The 20070-nt window shown below is 42.2% G+C and overlaps 1 protein-coding gene across 2 annotated transcripts in view; it reads left to right on the forward strand.

Moving 5' to 3' along the window:
* Positions 1 to 20070, forward strand: part of nmi (N-myc (and STAT) interactor) — a 58348-nt gene that overhangs the window by 12352 nt on the left and 25926 nt on the right. For both annotated transcript variants that reach the window (XM_083924926.1, XM_083924927.1), the window contains one exon: positions 816 to 1002. In XM_083924926.1, the coding sequence (XP_083781052.1) occupies positions 816 to 1002 (187 nt within the window). The remainder of the gene's footprint in view (positions 1 to 815; positions 1003 to 20070) is intronic.

Raw genomic sequence — 20070 nt, forward strand, 5'->3', positions numbered from 1 at the left:
ATATCACAAAAGAATATTCATCAAATCAATGTGTATCCTTGATCCTGTAGTTTAAACCAACCAGTCAGTTAATTCAGTTAATATAGCCTCTTTTTCTGGCAAACAACCACAGTGGTTGTCTAGCACAGTTCTAATTGAAGGAAGGTGACTGATGAAAGCACGAATGTCAAAAGAATTCTTAGGGCCCATCCACATGAAGGCGTGCTTTCCTGTAACCGCACAACTTTTGTATAATTTTGGCCGAGCATCCACACGCAGACGGTGTTATCAGAGCCTGAAAATGGTATCTATTGAAACAGGGTTCCAGAGTGGCATGTGTACTACAGCGTTCGGAGTAGATTTCACTGGTTTCATGTGGACGCAGATATTTCTTGAGTGGGGGCCATGTGGACGGAAAACTTTTTATGAACGATGGAGAAAAAAGGGTTGTTTGCGATCGCGTGGACATACCCTTATATTACATACTTGTAGTACCATTTCAATTGTTGTCAAATTCTGTAATGAAGTCATTTGCCTATGACTTTGTGATTTCTGTTTGATTTTATGTAGCAGGTAAAAAATCCGCCTATGTGACCAGTCCCATCCGTATCACATGTATTTGGGCTGTAAGGCTGGATAAAGGTCAATTTTCCCTAAGATATGAACAAAATGAATTAAGAATGTACCACAACCAGTGTCCTCGCATCAATACTGACTTACAAAACAATGGTGTTTTATGTGTTACCCTGATATTCAGTTATAGTTAGTTACTTTGCATATGGTCTGTTCATGCTGTATTGTCAGTGCAATCAGTTTATGCTGTTCTACCAATATAGGTCCACCTCGATGTCTCCAGAAAGGAGCTCAAGGTTTCCAAAGTCCCCCCTTCCATGCCAGAGGAAAGAATAAAGGACCGACTGGAAGTGAGTTTCTCCAGGCCCAGCAGAGGAGGGGGAGAGGTGGAGAGTGTGGAATACGATAAGAACACTGGGACAGGGCAGATCACTTTTCTCCATCATGGAGGTATGACTTTCTGGGCTACATTTACACATTTATAAATATAAGCCTTCTCAGCTGGTGGAGAGGGTTGGTGATTTAGCAGCTTAGGAGCAGCAAATAAGGGTGGAGATGGAGTGTGTGAAGTTTACGTGACATCTCCCCTTTTTAGTCTGGAGTTTCCTACAGTATTAAACAAAACAACTGTATCTAAGAAACACTCTGAAAATACCTTTGTATGAGAACATTATATTTTCCGTATTTGTCCTTTTAAGAAACCCCTGTATCAAATAAGAATAATTTCTCCTATTCTATCTATCAATATTATTCTTTTCAAACGTACTGTTTAGGTCAGGGGGGCCCGATCCTGCTCTTGGAGAGCTGCTGCCCTGCATGTTTTAGGTTTCTCCCTGCTCCAACACACCTGACTAATGATTATCAAACATGTGATAAGCTTCAGCTGCTTGATAACGAGCACATCGTAAGACTCAGGTGTGTTAGAGCAGGGAGAAACCTAAAACATGCAGGACAGTAGCTCTCCAGGAGCAGGATTGGGCACCCCTGGTTTAAGTAATACAAATGAACAAGCAAATATAAACAAACAAACATTCTGCTCAGACCTTTCTCTTTTCTTTTCCTTTTAACATAACTGGTATGGTAGAACAATGTATTATAAAATAGAAAGGTCTACAAGAAGGAGACAGCAGAGAGGTCTCACAGCAATCAAGGAGAATTTATTGAACCAAGGTTTGATACACTCATCACAGAGTTCCGAGATTCACCATACCAAAATTACAAGTGTCTCTAAACAGAACTTCCCGTCTTATAACAAGGCTGACAACACCTACACGCCCTGCCAGGTCTTTCCAATACACACTCAGTACATTAACAATCAGTGGCGCCTACTTGGTGTCCAGACGTCATTGTGCCCAAATACAGTTCAATTGTTTTCTAAACAGAATGTGTGATTATCAGGCCTCTGTGCCCAGTACACGGTGACCTCGGCCTGTTTTTCACTTTCTCAATCATGTTTTCTTCCACATATCCCTCCTGTGAGGGTTTTAACCCTCATTAAAGTGTTATCGTTAGAAATCAATTCGCGATCCGCGGCTCATGCAGGTGAAAAACCTCCGGCCTTCATTTCGTCATCATGTAATCATTCTTGATCATCTCATCATTCAGTGGAGGAGAAAAGTCCTGCATAGTCCCCATGGCCTCTGTTTTGACATACATAGATAATGGGCGACTGCGCTGGGCGCGAGCAACGGCTGCATTGATTTCTTCACGTTAACCTTTTAGCATGTGAATGCGAGTTAACCAATGATAAAACATTTGTAAATGAAATTATACAAATCTAAGTTAATAAACTGTAACACTGTAGATAATAACTGCAATCATGATATAGTGTTGTTACCTGTAAAACTTTCAACTGAAATCATCAAATGTAGTGTAAGCCTGAGCAACTTTAGACTAGCGCTTGCCTGCGTTGTGCAGTTGTGTTAAATCATGTTTTGATTAGAAAAAAAATGAATCTTAACCTAACTGACTATAGTTGTTGTTAAATCATACTTTGATTAGAATAAAAAACTAATGAAAACACTAAACAATGAATGAAAATTAATCTTAATCTAACTGAGTATAATGACTGACTTTCCTGACTCTCAACTATGCAGATCAACCGCTGTGATCTGCTGATTATAACCATCTAATCTGTGTGTGTGTTAACATCCACCATACCATATCCCTCCTGAAGTCACTATATGTGATTTACCTTGATTGTCTTATTACCATAAAACCTGTAACTATTATCTAGTGTATGATTATGATGTAACCTTTATAATGCGACTTACACTCTAATATTGGATAGCATTCATATATGAAATACATGAACATTCTTGTACAGTCTTAAACAATAACGGAATAATATGTAGGTTAATATGTGTCGGCATCGCCCATCATCAGTCCTGGAAGTCGCCGACTCCGCCAATACCAAGATTCAGTTGGGCAATATTTTAGCGTGAGAGGATGTCTCATGGCACAGTCCTGATGAGCTCTCTCTCAGTTGGTTTGTGTCCATTTCACCATCCTCCTTACTGCTCCGAAAGAGAAAAAGAAAGAATCAGAAACCATGTAGCCATTCTAAGTTCATCTGCCCTGGGTGGTTAACCAACTCCAGTTGAGCCATTTGTAGTCTTGTGTCTTCCACTGCCTGCTTATACAACATTCCCTGGATCCACCTTTTCAGTATGAGTATGATGCAACAGTGTAGGGATGGTACAATAATTAACACTATGAAAATGATCGCAATAGCTTTTACGCATAACGCTCCCCACTCTCCGGCTATTGCTTCTAGTCCTCTCCATTCACATGCATCACTGCCAGCATTTTTTGTGATTTCGGCCCGCAGCCCCTTCAATTTGTTCATAGCATTAGAAAAAGTTCCATTAGCGGCCGTATTGTTTGGTATGTATGTGCAACACTGCTCCCCAAACATGTAGCATACTCCTCCTTGTTCGGCTAGCAACCAATCTAAGGCCAGCCGGTTTTGTCTCGTCATTTGCGAGGTTGCATGTAACTGTGCACCAAATACTTCAAAGCCCTCTAAGGTGTAATTGAGCAGCCTCTGTTGTTTATAGTACACATAATTTATCCACCCTACATTCTTGTTAACGGTGATCCACGGTATGATAGACTCAAGACCTGCTTTAATCTCATCTCGGGCCTTAAACTCGTACGGAATTCCTTGTGGTTGTCCTATCACATCCAAATACACTTCCCTGTCCTCCATAACAGTGGTTCCCAACCTGGGGGGCCCGACCCCCAAGGGGGGCGTCAAAGATCCAGGGGGGGTCGCGAAGCACTTGATTTTAAGGGGTTTAATAATTTTAATGTAATTAAAATGTTAAATGAATGAGTGGGCTAAGCATTTAATTCATATATGTGACAAAATCAACTAAATCCATGGGCCACATTAAACATTTATTCTTGTATTTCAAATTTTAGATAAATAAACAAGTTATAGGCCTATATCACGAGGAACAGAGCGTGTGTGACTTGAACGCCTCACGTGCAGCAGTCGTTACTAGGCGGAGTTAAGGGAGAGATGGCGAAGCGTCAGGTAGAGGAGACTGCGGAAAATGTCAAAAAGAAAAAGAGGGGCTACCGAGAAAGTTTTATTGAGTTTGGCTTCATACAAGCAATGGATAAAATTAGAGCAGAATGTATATTTTGCTGTGAGAAACTGGCAAATGAAAGTTTGAAGCCCTGCAAGCTGAAGCGACACCAGACAACTAAACATCCCGAGACGGTGGGTAAACCCAAAGAGTTTTTCATCAGAAAAAGAGAGCTTGTTGTCACTAGCAGGCCCCAAAACATAAAGGAGAGTTTCTTCAGGGCGGGAAGCGACCAGAGGCAGGCAACGGTTGCATCCTTTGAGTGTTCTCTCCTAATTGCCCAAGCCAAAAAGCCACACAACATCGGCGAAACACTGATTAAACCTGTGTGCATTAAAATGGCTGAGATACTGTGTGGACCACAGGTGGCTAACAAATTTAAGACTGTACCACTGTCCAACAACACAGTGAAAGACAGAATCGACAGAATGTCAGGAAACGTTGAGAACACACTCGTTGAAAAAATCAGGACATGCCCGTTTTCAATTCAGCTGGATGAAACTACCACTGTGGCAGAGGAAGCAATTCTCATTGTTTATGTACAGTACATTGAGGAAACTGAGCTTAAACAAGACATTCTTATGTCTGTTAATCTCACAGCCACCACAAGAGGAGAGGATATTTTCAGTGTAGTCGACACGTACTTCACAAGGCACAATATTCCCTATGAAAATATAGTTGCATGCTGCACAGATGGAGCTGCCGCAATGATGGGGAAAAATAAGGGCTTCAACAGCCGTTTGAAGGAGAAGGCACCGCACTGATTAGTGTTTCACTGCATGATACACAGACACGCACTGGCAGGCAAACACCTCTGTGAAGACCTGGACGTAACCTTAAAGACCGTGGTCAAAATAGTCAACTTTACTAAAGCTCGCCCGGTCAACAAAAGGATCTTTGCACAGCTGTGTGAGGATGAGGCGCACCAGACACTTCTCCTCCACACCGAAGTGCGCTGGCTTTCCCGGGGCAAAGTGTTGGTGCGTTTCATGGAACTTAAAAGCCAAATAAGGGAATTCTTAGCCGTTCATAGCCAAAAACTATCCGACGAAATGACCGATGAGTTTCTCATTAAGACTTCATATCTTGCAGAGATATTCAGTCTGTACAACGAGGCAAACAAACGCATGCAGAGCGCGGATGCCAGTGTAATGGAGTGCAAAGAGGCAGTGGATGCGTTTGTGCGCAAAGTGGAGTACAGAAAGAATAAATTGGGAAAGGGGGACCTGCAACAGTTTCCCTTGCTACTACAGCAGTCAGGGGGGAAGTTATCTGATGCTTTGGCCAGAAAATTCACCCGCCACATGGAGCAGCTTCAAGAGGAGATGCACTCGCGTTTTTCAGATATTAATGAACATGTCTCAAAAGACGCATGGGTGATGGACTCATTTCTCGCTAAAGAAGAAGATGTGGAGCACCTCCAGGCTGAGGATGAGCTCATGGATATAAAGTCCAACTCACTCTGCAAGCGATTCTATGATGAGCATGGATACAAGCGGTTTTGGCTTGTGAAAGGACCAGGAGTCGCTCCTAGGCTTGCTCATCATGCGACCACCAGATTCATCTTGCCATTTGCTACAATATACCTGTCAGAGACTGCTTTCAGCGCTCTGGTCACCATCAAAACAAAGGCACGCAACAGACTTGATGTGCACAGTGACTTTCGTTTGGCTGTTACCAAAGTGACACCAGACATCCCATTGCTGGCTCAAGAAATACAGTGTCAGAGCTCTCATTAAAAGCTAGGCTGCCTGGTATGTATGACAGTGAAATGAAAAGGAAATCATAATACAACCAAAAGTACAGTACAAGTTCTGAAGTTTATGTGGTAATTTTACACAGGTTTTTCCTCATTGTTCCATGCTGTTGCTGTTTTTTATTTAAGCAGGTAACATATTGAATATAATAAAGACAATTAATTTTCAATTAACAAATTAAAGTTCTGAAGCTGTTTTTCAAATTTATTTAAGCAGGTAATATATTAAAATATGTTAAAGAATTTTTTTCTTTTTTAAGTACAAGTTCTGAAGAAATATGCTGTAATCATACACAGGTTCTCCTCATTGTCCCACGCTGTTATTAAACAACTGAAATATAAAGTATTTCATGTAAAAGAAGTAATGATGTTCCTTATTTAATTATTATTTTCATGGGGGGCTCACCAAAGTTTACAATGGTAAAAATATGGGTCCCTTAAGAAAAAGGTCTGGAACCACTGCTCCATAAGACTTCTTCTCATTCGGGTCCCTCCTGCAACTAACTCGTCCACTCCTGAATATATCACAGTTACTGGCACCTTTAATCTTACTAATGTACACAACCCAACCCACCTTGCTGGTAAAACATTCATCACTCTATCTCCTCCACACATCCAATAACTGTCTGCAATGGGAAAGGTCTGGTCACCGAAAAAAAATAATTTGGGTAAAGTCATGGTTACATTAGCACAATCCTGTTCTAAAGTCTCTGAAGGGTTTTCGAACCACACTGGTGATGTAATTGATGTCTTGCTTACATGTGGAAACCAGGATAGTACCCATGTAACACTACACTTTACGGTGGTGTTTCCTACTTCAACACCACCTTGGTCCCTGAAGACTCCGCTCGCGAAGCATTTGTACTTAGCCTCTCGGTCTATGTTGTAATTTGTCGGGGGGGTGTCGTCTTCAACCGTCTGTGTCTTAAAATCGGCACACTTTATGTCGTATTTTTTGTCTCCAAACCTCAAATATGAATGTATTCTCTGAGAACCATATAATAATCTACATCCAAGACCACACACAGGTTGGCGGAAGAACGTCGGTGCATGTTTATTCGTATTAAACTGTCCTCTTTTACAGACTTGTCTCTGATACTCTGCACACTCTCTAGAGTTATATTTTTCTGGGATTACCGTAGGTCTCGCTCCGGGACTTTTAGAACACACTAAACAGTCGTTTGTCGTCTGGTCTTTGGCCGTAGCCCACACACTCTTGTACCAATAGTTCTGTGTGGCTCGGGCCTCCAGCTCATCTTTAATCTCTCTATATTCTTTTGGCCATACCCACTTAGGTTTAAATGTTCTCGGACCTGCCACAGGAAATGCTCTTGGACCGGCCATGGGGCTGTCTCCACTACACGTCACGTCCACAAATACCTCTAGCCCACCTTGAGGATCGTTACACTCTACTTTAATTTTAGTTGCATTGTCTGTTCTATACATTCTCTGTTCTACTACTTTTGTGGTCTTGATTAGCCCTGTGGTCACTTGTTTTGGTTCTGCTGTGGTGGTTCTCTGGGTTGTTGTACTGCTTGTAATGCTTTTATGTGTGGTCGTGGTTCTGGCTGGTGTTGTAGTACTTTTAGTTGTAGTAGTAGTCTTAGTTGATGTTGTAATACTTTTAGTTGTAGTAGTAGTCTTAGTTGGTATTGTAATACCTTTAGTTGTAGTAGTATTCTTAGTTGGTATTGTAATACTTTTAGTTGTAGTAATAATCGTACTCACAGGTGTAGTCACTTCTTCTTCAGGCACGGCAATCACATCCCTCGCCAGCCCTTCACACAGTACGTCCATCGTTGGCTTTGCGTACCTTGCACTCCATCGTACTTTCACGTCCATCTGACCATCTATTTCTGCAGCGCTAACACTATTCAGTTCATATGTTTTACCAATATTAATTGCTGCATTATCTACCATGATCCATCCACACAACGCCTCTCGCACTACCGACATGCATTTCACTGCCCCCTTGTCCCACACTGACATTCCAAACTTATCTGACATCCACCCACATATAACTTGCCTACTTCCATCTTTGAGGATTTCTGAAATCGTCACCTCTCTTCCTTAAAACCAAACCTGCTTGTTCTTGTGCTGGGAGGTGTAATCTTAATCTCCCTCCTGTTACCACCTCTGTCCTAAGTCCTTCGTTCCCTTCTAACTTCTCTGGTACCTCTGGTCTTGTAACTTGTTCTGGAAGTATTTCTCTATCTTCCCAAATCCATGTTGTTTGGCTCTGTCTTTTCTTTCGCATTTTTATGCTTTCCTGCGTTAGACGCTCAAATGGGTTTGTAAATTCATTTCTATCTGACAATGCTGGCAGGTGGCACAGAGTGTTTAGTTTTGCATCATACTTATCTGTTTTAGACTATTGGATTCTGTCTGGGGCTGGATCGCCTTTTCCTTGTCTCAGACTCCTCCTTTCTGTGGACTCTCGCTTGTCGGTACCTGGCTTGGCACGGTTCTGCTCTCCACTGTCATCATACTCTGAACACACAGGAATGTCAGAGTCAGTTTTACCACATTTCTCATCTCCCCCTTCTGCTGTTGGGTTCCCTTCATCCTTGATTTGCGTTTTTGTGCAGCGGTTCAGATGATACCACGTGGTGCTCCCTTCGACCTAGACAGCTGTCGGAGTGGCCCTGACCACCTGGTACGGTCCTTCCCAACGTGGTTGATGCCACTTCCTCCGAAACACCTTGATCCACACCAAGTCTCCTGGTTTCACTGGCGACTCCCCCTTCTGCTCCAGGCTCTCCTCTCGTGCTCTTTCCTGTGTGTAGATAGTTCTATGGATCATAGTAAGATATTTCATTTATGCTTTCAGCTCATTTTGCAATTGTTCAAGCGGTGGTCCTTTAAAAGGACCTCTTAGCTGCGGTGCTGGCATAGGTCGACCTGATAGCATTTCAAGCGGTGTTAAATGCGTTATTCTATGCGCTTGCATGCGATAGCTCATTAGTGTTAGTGGCAAAGCATCTACCCACCTCGTTCACCATTGCTTGCATATCAGGCGACCAGTAACCTTGTTGTTGAATTTTCTTCATCACTTCCCCCCTTGCACAGTGATCTAGACTGTGCACTTCCGATATTAACATGGACAACAACGTCACTGGGGCCACCAACAAACCGTCTTGTAACCTCCATAACCCTTGTTCACTCATTGTTGCCCCTCGCCTTCTCCAAATGTCTCATTCATCCTCAGCCGCTTCTTTTGTATCAAAAGTTGTACTTTTAAATATGTAGGTACTTTGGGTTTAATTGGATCAATAGTGTGACTATCAAATGAAATATTTGATAAGGAAAATTAATAAAGAAAAATTACTTAAAATTAATAACTTTAATTTATTAAAAACGTCACACGGCGAACCAATCAAATATAGGGCCTTGACTCACGTTCAGATTATGAGATTGAGTATTCACAATAAACTTATCGTTAATCAAGGAAATATTAGTTATCACCAATAATTATCAAAGATAATAATAAAAATGACTCTAGTCAAACCAGAGTTCCTCGGGGCACCACCGTCATAGACGGAGTGATAACTAATATTAAAGTCTCATAAAATATATTAAACTACTAATTAAGGGTTAAACACCGATAAATGTAATAGTTTAATTAGTTGAAGGATTTAAAAGTTCTTTTCTTAGTAGAAGCTGGCTCATTCATCTTTGTGTAACATTAAATAATCAGACATATGGTAAACACAAACATTTATTAACAGATTAATAAATGCAACAAACAAGACACAATAAACTAACTAAAGCTAACAGCAAATGTGTGTGTTTGTGTGTGTGTGTGTGTGTGTGTGTGTGTGTGTGTGTGAGAGAGAGAGAGAGAGAGAGAGAGACAAAGAGAAGTGGTGGGGCTCGGTCCCCTGCAGAGAAGGTGTGAACAATTAAGTTACATGAAGCACCAAAAGCCTGATCTCTCGGTTCTTATTACAAAGTTACAATTGTTTCTAGCCGTCATAAAGTCCTATAACATGTAGTAACGCCCAGTTGGTGATTAGTTACCAGTCCATGAGATGAGAGATGTTGCGTTGCTTGATGCCAGTGGCTGGGTGAAGAAAGGAAGCTTCGTGGTGAAGAGGTTCTTGTCTTATTTGTGGCTCTTAGGCAAAAGAGGATTCGGATCGCTCTGTGCTGTGCTCAGTTGCGGATAACCGGTGGTTAACCTTCGTGGTGATCCCACGCCATAGGCCAGGTCCAGGGCCGAGGGGACAGCGGGCAGCTGGTCTCCTGGATCCGCAGGATCCCGTCGAGTTGAGTGATCCGGGAGAGAGAGCAGGAGAAAGATCCGCAAGCAAGAGAAAGAAGCGGTTGTGTGCTTCACTTTATATAGGCCCAGGTGATGTCATAGTCAATGGTGAATTCAGCCAATGAACAATTTGGGTGCCTTGGAGAATTCACACCTGGGTGTGACCTGTTGTGGGGGAGAAGGCATGGCAGCCAAACTTTTGGGCCTAGTCTTTGAGGTCTTTGTTCCAGCAGGCTTTGGTAGTCATTTCTGACTCTGGCAGGTTGAGACTGTATAACTTTGCGGACAGCTTTTGAGCTGGTTTTCCACACACGTTTAACTTTCTCTCTCTGTGTTGCATTGGGCAGGTCAATTAGATTTTCATCTAATTCCCTAAAATGGTCCTCAATTTTATGATCGCAGTTGTCTGGATCAAACACGTCCATATCTTTAGCTAATAGCTCAAGCTCTTCAAGGCGGGGACATTGTGAGGTCACCGTTTGTGAAGGCAAGACTATGCTAGCTCTGTCATCACTCTCAAAGTGATGCAGTGAGGAGGTAGAGCAGAACTGAACTTCCTTGGTCAGCTCTGGAGAGGGCGTTAATCTCTCATTGAGGGAGGAATTTGAATTTGAAAGGCCAGAATCAGCAAGGCTGAATGACTTTGGTGGGGCAAGAGTTTCTGATCTAAGCCCTAACAATTCCTTTTTGTGGGAGAAGAGTTGTGACTCTGCTGAGTGCAAATCTTCTAAATAACGCAGGACTTTGTGATTTGCTATCTGAACTTCACTAATGAGATTAGCATTTTGAGCTTTAAGGGATTCTATCTCCTTTTCTAATGCTGTTTTGCTCTGACAGACAATGTTAGTTTGCCGGTGAAAGTTCAGGTGCAAACATCTCAACACTGACCCTTTAGATGTGTCGCTGAGAAGTGATTCTATTTCTTTACTGCACTCACTTAAGTTCTATGTGTTAATGAACTCAGGGTAGCCAGGTTTAAGGCTCTGTGCTAGGGAAGAAATTAAATTCTCTACACTTTGGTTCTCCATTGTTTGAAATGGAAGGTGAGAATAAAACTTGTTGTCTAGTACAACAATGCAAATGTTTTGACTCTGGTGTTGCTTGGCAGACACCGTGTGACGTGACTTGGGCAGTACACTCACCTAAAACAACAGTTCCTCTGATCTACACTATGTGGGTAGCTTGCTTCCTGCACGGGGAGGGTCAACTACAGCACCATGTGGTTCTGGGACCAGAATTTACACTAACTGAGATGCAGGGCCGTCAGTCAGGGAATTATATCTGTAAAGTACTACTCAAGCTGAGACACATGGAAGAAACAGCTGGGTATGTAACTTTATTTCGCAGGGCTGGTAGCAAACTATGGCTCTATCTATCTCCACTCAGGTTGAAATGCAAGGCAGTTCCAACAGTTCACGCTCTCGGGTCATAGGGCCGGGGGCACGCTATGAGTTAAGGGGAAGGAGCACTTCATTTAGCAAAAACTTATGACAAGACTCATTAGATTGCATTGAATATGTGATATTCCAATCCTAAACCAAACTTCAATAGCTAGCAGCAATAGCAAAATCTTAAGGGTAACTATCAGGCTTACAGAGGTTATCAATATTCTCAAATAGCTTTAGCTAAATTTGGAATTAATCAAATAACACCACTTTATACTCGTTTGTAAGTACAGCTGGATGTCTACTCCTGTGGAAGACAAGTGGGTTCAATGGAACAGCTTCGGAAAATTTTGGATGAAAAATCCAAAAATTGTAAAATGTCCAAAAATATGACGAATATTAATATCACACAATTATGAATTATTGCCAGCCAACATAACTAAGCCTCACACGGGGCACCAATGTAGGTACTTTGGGTTTAATTGGATCAATAGTGTGACTATCAAATGAAATATTTGATAAGGAAAATTAATAAAGAAAAATTACTAAAAATTAATAACTTTAATTTATTAAAAACGTCACACGGCGGACCAATCAAATATAGTGCCTTGACTCACGTTCAGATTATGAGATTGAGTATTCACAATAAACTTATCGTTAATCAAGGAAATATTAGTTATCCCCAATAATTATCAAAGATAATAATAAAAATGACTCTAGTCAAACCAGAGTTCCTCGGGGCACCACCGTCATAGACGGAGTGATAACTAATATTGAAGTCTCATAAAATATATTAAACTACTAATTAAGGGTTAAACACCGATAAATGTAATAGTTTAATTAGTTGAAGGATTTAAGAGTTATTTTCTTAGTAGAAGCTGGCTCATTCATCTTTGTGTAACATTAAATAATCAGACATATGGTAAACACAAACATTTATTAACAGATTAATAAATGCAACAAACAAAACACAATAAACTAACTAAAGCTAACAGCGAATGTGTGTGTTTGTGTGTGTGTGTGTGTGTGTGTGTGTGAGAGAGAGAGAGAGACAAAGAGAAGTGGTGGGGCTCGGTCCCCTGCAGAGAAGGTGTGAACAATTAAGTTACATGAAGCACCAAAAGCCTGATCTCTCGGTTCTTATGACAAAGTTACAATTGTTTCTAGACGTTCATAAAGTCCTATAACATGTAGTAACGCCCAGTTGGTGATAAGTTACCAGTCCATGAGATGGGAGATGTTGCGTTGCTTGATGCCAGTGGCTGGGTGAAGAAAGGAAGCTTCGTGGTGAAGAGGTTCTTGTCTTATTTGTGGCTCTTAGGCAAAAGAGGATTCGGATCGCTCTGTGCTGTGCTCAGTTGCGGATAACCGGTGGTTAACCTTCGTGGTAATCCCACGCCATAGGCCAGGTCCAGGGCCGAGGGGACAGCGGGCAGCTGGTCTCCTGGATCCGCAGGATCCCGTCGAGTTGAGTGATCCGGGAGAGAGAGCAGGAGAAAGATCTGGGGGCAAGAGAAAGAAGCGGTTGTGTGCTTCACTTTATATAGGCCCAGGTGATGTCATAGTCAGTGGTCAATTCAGCCAATGAACAGTTTGGGTGCCTTGGAGAATTCACACCTGGGTGTGACCTGTTGTGGGGGAGAAGGCATCGCAGCCAAACTTTTGGGCCTAGTCTTTGAGGTCTTTGTTCCAGCAGGCTTTGGTCCTACTTTTAATCAAACTGACAGTTCGAGTTAATCCAGAAAATGAACAATCATCTTTCGGTGCCGGTTGCACCTACAAATATTTGGGTGTTTTCAAGTGAATTTTGCATTTTTCTTTTTGATGAACACAAAATTGTCATATTTATTTTACACAATGCATCTCTTCCAATCAAATTGCCAAGTGTTCGCAACCCGAATTGGGATTTTAATTTCTTCGTTTTCTATGGTTATTTTCACTGGAGCCGTCATTTGAATTAGCTGCTTTTGTCCCGAGAATCCTACTGTCTCAACAAATCTGTCTGATATGGGGAGGTGCTTCGCAAACTTCGGACCCACACATGTGTGAGTGGCTCCAGTGTCCTAGCATTGGTACTTGTCTACTTATTTTTGAACCTGCAGCATAGGTTCTTCATCAGCCTCCACCACTATCACTGGAAACTGACCCTCCCCTTTAGGATTCTCTGGGCACCCCTAGTATCCAAAACAAGGTCTCCCCCAGGGGCCTGCCGAGCCTCTAGCTCTACGTTGCATTGTCCTGCCTCTGCCCCCTCTGAATGTATTGTTCTTTGGACATCAGTCTGCAACATGACCTGGCATGCCGCACTCACAGCATTCACCATTGGTTCGCCGTGGTCCTTGTCCTCTGTAGGGACCTCCCCTTGAACGATATGTGTTTCCATATCCACCCCATGCACCACGGGATTGTTGGTATCCATTGGCAGCTTCTGGTGGCTGTTGCGCTGGTGTTAACGCTTGTGCAGGTGATTGTGGGATCTGATTTTCTTGTATCTCCTGTACCACCATCTTGAAAAGGTTCTCCATTGCTGCTGCCCCAAAACATCTTGCCCATATCGCTTTTATGTCACCGAGGGCCAGCATTTTCCCCACAGTGTCCTCTTCAAATGCTCTTATCCATTTGCTGGTTCCTTCGTGAATGTCTTGGCTTGAGACAAGACCTGCAAGGTCGACGGTTTGCCACGGCATATAATGCCCCTGAGTGCCCTTTATTAAAATTGGATACTGGCCTGCCTCATATCTGTCTGGTTTGCGTATGTTTGCCCATTTCTTTGATAATCTTGGGATATCCTTAATGTATTCGGGGTATTTGGCCCCCATTATCTCAATTGGTCGTGCAGTCATTGTTGTGTTGCTGTTTATAATGGCGATGCTAATATTTGATAGCACTTTTGCAGAAGTGAATGCTATTTCTATGTTTTACTGGTGGTAAGTTTAGGCCTAGTTTAACTTGGTTATGCTAAGCTAGTTTTTAGTGATATTTGAAATCAATTGAACCGTTAATTCTTTAGCTTTCATGCTAGCTAGTTTAGCCTTAGCTATATTGGTTATGCTAAGCTAGGCTATGGCAATACCCACAGTCTAATTTCATATGCTATTTTTTATTTTTTTTTCTAAACTCAATGCTAATTAGCTTAACCTTAGCTATGCTAGTTCGCTAAGGTAATCGATGCTACACCCAAAGTCTAATTTAATGTGCTAGTTTTTTAGCTCAATGCTAACTAGCTTAGCCTTAGCTATGCTAGTTATGCTAAGCTAATCTGTGGCTATACCCAAAGTCTAATTTATTATGCTAGTTTTTAGCTCAATGCTAATTAGCTTAGCCTTAGCTATGCTAAGCTAATCTATGGCTATACCCAAAGTCTAATTTAATATGCTAGTTTTTAGCTCAATGCTACTCAGCTTAGCCTTAGCTTTGCTAGTTATGCTAAGCTAAGCTATGGTTATAGCTGTAATCAATTTTAAATGCTAAGTCTTAGATTAACCTTTCAGGTAGCTATGCTATTTGGGCCTATAGCTAACTGCTCTGTCCTCTCAGTTGGTGCTATCAGTTACACCCCCCTCCTGTCTGGCAGTCGGACAAACCCCTCCTGGCACAAATGATGTGTACCAAGAATTTAAATTGCACAACCGTTTGATTCAAAATGGCGATCAGGTTTTAAAATGGCGGCCCTCCAAGCCACACCTAACTCCTAAATTTCAACTGCGCCACAACTCCAAAATGGCGATTGATAACACAACCACACCTCTTTCCGATTTTCTTCTGCGCCACCCCTTCAAAATGGCGATTGGCCTTTATAGCCACACCCAACTTCTGAAATACAACCGTGCCACAACCTAAAAATGACAACGCTCGCAAAACCTCATTTATTTAACTCACAGTATGTATTAACACAATTCTATTTAGCTCTTTTCCCTCTGATCACAGCTGAGCCACATTAACTTTTCTACTTGGAACCATGAAAGCCAGCTGTTCAACCTGCAGATAGCAGTTTCTCAACACACATGCAGTATCTCAATACTCCACTGCCCAGTCAAAACACATCTCAACCACACACGAACATCCTTGTTGAAAAGAGTCAGTGAGCGATTAACCCGTTCAAAGATTCTCTATTATCCAGCTTATGGATTTACATATATATTTATAGGTTATAGATACATTTTTTACAGATCTATATATAGATTTTATTAATCGTTTATTTATTTATTTATTTGCGATGTTAACTTTCCCTTATTAACTTGTGCTTTACATATCATACATGCAATGTTTATATGAGTTTATATGTTTCTATGGGAGTTTTCATAAGCAATGTGTTCCTTACCGACTGAATTACTTTATTTGTGAGCCTTTCACTAGATCGTTTGAGACACTTTTTCCTGTTTGCTGTGTGTGTGTGTGTTCATATCTTTATATTACAGTGCTCAAACAGATCCTGCTCAATTTCTTAGTGAATTTCCTTTCACGTATATATAAATTATTTAGTTGACTCTGTAGTACCACGGTGATCAGCCCGTAGCGGTTCAGCATGTGCGTGTGACCTATATAGACAGACTCTAAAGCGCACGCCCCTCCATATTATATTTCCAAACTCTTCGGAAATATACTCTTAAGCCAATACCAATAATTCAGTCCGTTTTTTTTATTGAAACACTCATCCACTCCCCCTATAAATCACAATCACAATGACCGGTCATCCACACACGCACGATTTCACTCTTTTTCTGGCCACTACTCTTTTCCCTTATTCCTTCTTTTTTATTTATTTATTTATTTTTATCACAGCTGCTGACACTGTCCAATGTTTCAAATTCTTGTTATATCATAGCAAATTTTTAAAGCATTACAGCAGCTGTCCTGCATGCAGGAACACACAAGACAGCCAGAAACCTCCCAGCTGACTCAGCCTGTTCAACTTGGAATGCACCTCAAAAACGCTACCCTGAGTCGAGGCTGAGCCTCAACAGGCATACAACTGTGCGAGATAGGATAAAGGTTCCTACCTTTTTGGCGCCTTCAGCACAGCCCCTGCAATGGTGACCTCAGCCGTCGTCCCAGCGAGCAGGTCCAAACCGATCACATCGGGGTCACCAATTTATGGTAGAACAATGTATTATAAAGTAGGAAGGTCTACAAGAAGGAGTCAGCAGAGAGGTCTCACAGCAATCAAGGAGAATTTATTGAATCAAGGTTTGATACACTCATCACAGAGTTCCGAGATTCACCATACCAAAATTACAAGTGTCTCTTAACAGAACTCCCCGCCTATGACAAGGCTGACAACACCTACACGCCCTGTCGGGCCTTTCAATACACACTCAGTACATTTACAATCAGTGGCGCCTACTTGGTGTCCAGACGTCATCATGCCCAAATACAGTTCAATTGTTTTCTAAACAGAATGTGTGATTATCAGGCCTCTGTCCCCAGTACACGGTGACCTCAGCCTGTTTTTCACTTTCTCAATCATGTTTTCTTCCACACTGGTCTGTAATCATTACTAGTTAACACATTTCTTCTGACAAGTAGGCTTGACAGCACGTCCAGAGCGTGTCCTCACAACTGTGGGTGAAGATGTTATGCTACCAGTCAGTTTTGGTTGGACTGGTGGCAGATGCCATGCTACCTGGTGGGGTGGAGACTTCTGGTGACTGGGTCGGAGTGTCGTTCCTTTCTTGCTTAACGATCTGCAGGTGTCTCTGATCTCCTTTCACCACAAACGAATGTGGAGTGGAACATGAAGCCTCGATCAGACCTTCTGCAGGGTTCCACCCCTCCCTGTTTCTGCCTTTAAATGCTCCAGCACTGTTTTAGGCCTCTCTTTTGTTTTGTGTCATCCACTTTTGACTCAAGGTGCCTTGACAGTACGTCAGGTACTATCAGGTTCCTGTACTCAATGACAGAGTTGAACTTCATGAGGCGGATCAGAAGTAGCTGACACCCTAGTGGTGTTTAGTCTAGGTCTCTGTGGTTGATGAGTGTCACCAGTGGTTTATAGTCAGTAAGTCATTTGTAGCCTTCCAGACCACACAGTTATAGATAGAAATTTACTGAAGCCCATACACTGTGGGCTTCAGGAAAGTTCTTTGGGTAGAAAAGATATCTTTTCTATCTTGCTTTTCAGATAGAAAAGCAAGGCATTCCTTTTCTTTCTGTGTGTACTTTTTTCTACTAAATTAAGTGTATGAGAGCAGTGGGCTACTGGTTTGAGCATGCCTTCATGATTTTGCAGCAGTACTTCACCTAATCCATAACTGGATGCGTCAGCACCTACTGCAGTGGGTAGTTTTGGATCATCGTACTGAAGAACAGCAGAAATGATTGTTTTTACCTTGTTGAAGGCTGTTTCTTGTTGAGTCCCACGCCCATGCTACTGTAGTTTTCAACAGCTCGTTAGGTGTTCAGGTTCAAGAGTATGTCATCCATGTAAACTACTGTGCCCTTGTGATCCTGCAGTAGCTCCTGCATCATCCTCTTGAATATCTCCGGTGCAGGTGTTATCCCAAATGGGGGCCGTTTAAAGCAATAGCGACCAGCCAACTTTGAACTCTAAAGAAAATCTTGTCCTGGGCGGGACAAAGCCCAGCATTTATCCAATGAGCATCTAGTTTCGCTGCAGTGGAACAACCCGTTCTGCGCTTCCCCACTGAAGTCAGTAGAAGCTGAGCATCCGACTGTGTAAAGCGCTGTGGGGATGAATGAGAAGGAAGTTGCGCCGGTTACCTGTGATAAGAAGCTGATTCTGAACAAAAGATGAAGGCTTTCTAGCGTGTATTTAGTCAATGAAATGTACACACAGCAGTACATATTTCACCACTTTTTTTGGTGACATTTTAGGGGAAGCTGAGCTGAGAAACTGTTGTTCTAAGTTTCTTGTTAATCCGACTTATAGTTACGTAGATACGCAGAATTCTGCATAACAGCGCCACCTAGTGGTTGGTTGGTGTCAAAGTTTGTAGAAGGCCTCATTAATGCATAGGAAACTAGATAAGTTTTGTGTTGATCGGACACATTTTAGGGAAGATATGCATTACTTCCTGTCTTGACTCTAATCAAGAGGAAGTTGTTCCTTCTATAAATTGCACATTTTTAAGAGTATTAAAATGATTTGAATAATTTCCGATCATGGTCAAGTTTCATCTTGATTAGAAACTCTGCCAAGGAAGAGTTAGAAAAAGTAGGCCTGTGAATGTTCTCATTTGTCCAGGTCATCATTATCCCCAAAGCAATTTCAGTCAAATGCAACTGGACTTGGTTATTTGTCTAGGAAGACGTTTCACCTCTCATCCAAGAGGCTTCATCAGTTCATGTATGCAACTGACCAGGCTGGGACTGGTCCAACAAACTGCTGTGGAGATCCAGGTCTTTAACCTTTCACAAGGCCAATAATGTCACTGGAACCCTTTGTGCTCCAAGTGCCAATGACCGTCGTTAGAATGACAGTCGTTGGTGGGAAGTAGGTTTCGACGTTGTTAGTGCTCTATTGAGTCTTTACAACAGTCGTATCCTATGACGTGACTTCCTTGTTCACCTGTATTCCAACCATGGAGGCTCTGGCCACACAGGACAACTCACACAGCGGCTCACGCAGCGGCTCACGCAGCGGCTCACGCAGTGGCTCACGCAGCGGCTCACGCAGGACAACTCCTGACACAACCAAACAAATCTCAAACCAGACCACATTTGCCAACTTCTGGATTTGTGCCTGAACACCACATATTTCCAGTTTAATGGCACTTTTTACAGACAAAAACACGGCTTTGCCATGGGTTAACCAGTATCCCCTATTGTGGCAAATCTATACACGGAGGAGGTAGAGGACAAGGCTTTGAACTTCTTCAAAGGAATAACACCGAGCCATTGGTTCAGATATGTGGACAACACGTGGGTTAAAATCAAGTTCAAAGAGGTGCAAACTTTTACCGAACATATAAACTCAGGTGACAGAAACATCAAGTTCATCAAGTCAATGATAACAGTTTGCCTTTCTTAGACTGTGAAGTCCATATGGAGAATGCCTCCACATTGGGGTATACAGAAAACCCACTCACACAGATCAGTATCTACTGTTTTTCTCCCACCACCCCCTGGAACACAAGCTTGGAGTTATCAAAACACTGCAACACAGAGCTGATAACGTACCCACCAGCTCACAGGCCCAAGGGGAAGAACGCAAGCACCCGTGAGGCGCCATCACAACTTGTGGTTACCCCAGCTGGACCTTTGTGAAAACGGCAGTTGCTTACAGAAAGAAAACCAGGTTGAAAAGAAAAAAGAAACCAAGAGAAACAACATAGTCATTCCGTTTGTGGCTGGGGTATCAGAGAAACTCAAGAGGATCTTCAACAAACACTGCATCCCTGTGTATTTCAAACCCAGTAACACACTCAGACAGAGACTAGTACATTCCAAGGACAGAACACCACACATCCACAAAAGCAATCTGGTTTTTGCTGTTCAATGCAACAAGGAATGTAAAGATCTCTACATTGGAGAAACAAAACAACCACTGCATAAACG

The sequence above is a fragment of the Echiichthys vipera genome (assembly GCF_963691815.1).
Source record: "Echiichthys vipera genome assembly, chromosome: 12".
Classification (NCBI taxonomy): domain Eukaryota; kingdom Metazoa; phylum Chordata; class Actinopteri; order Perciformes; family Trachinidae; genus Echiichthys; species Echiichthys vipera.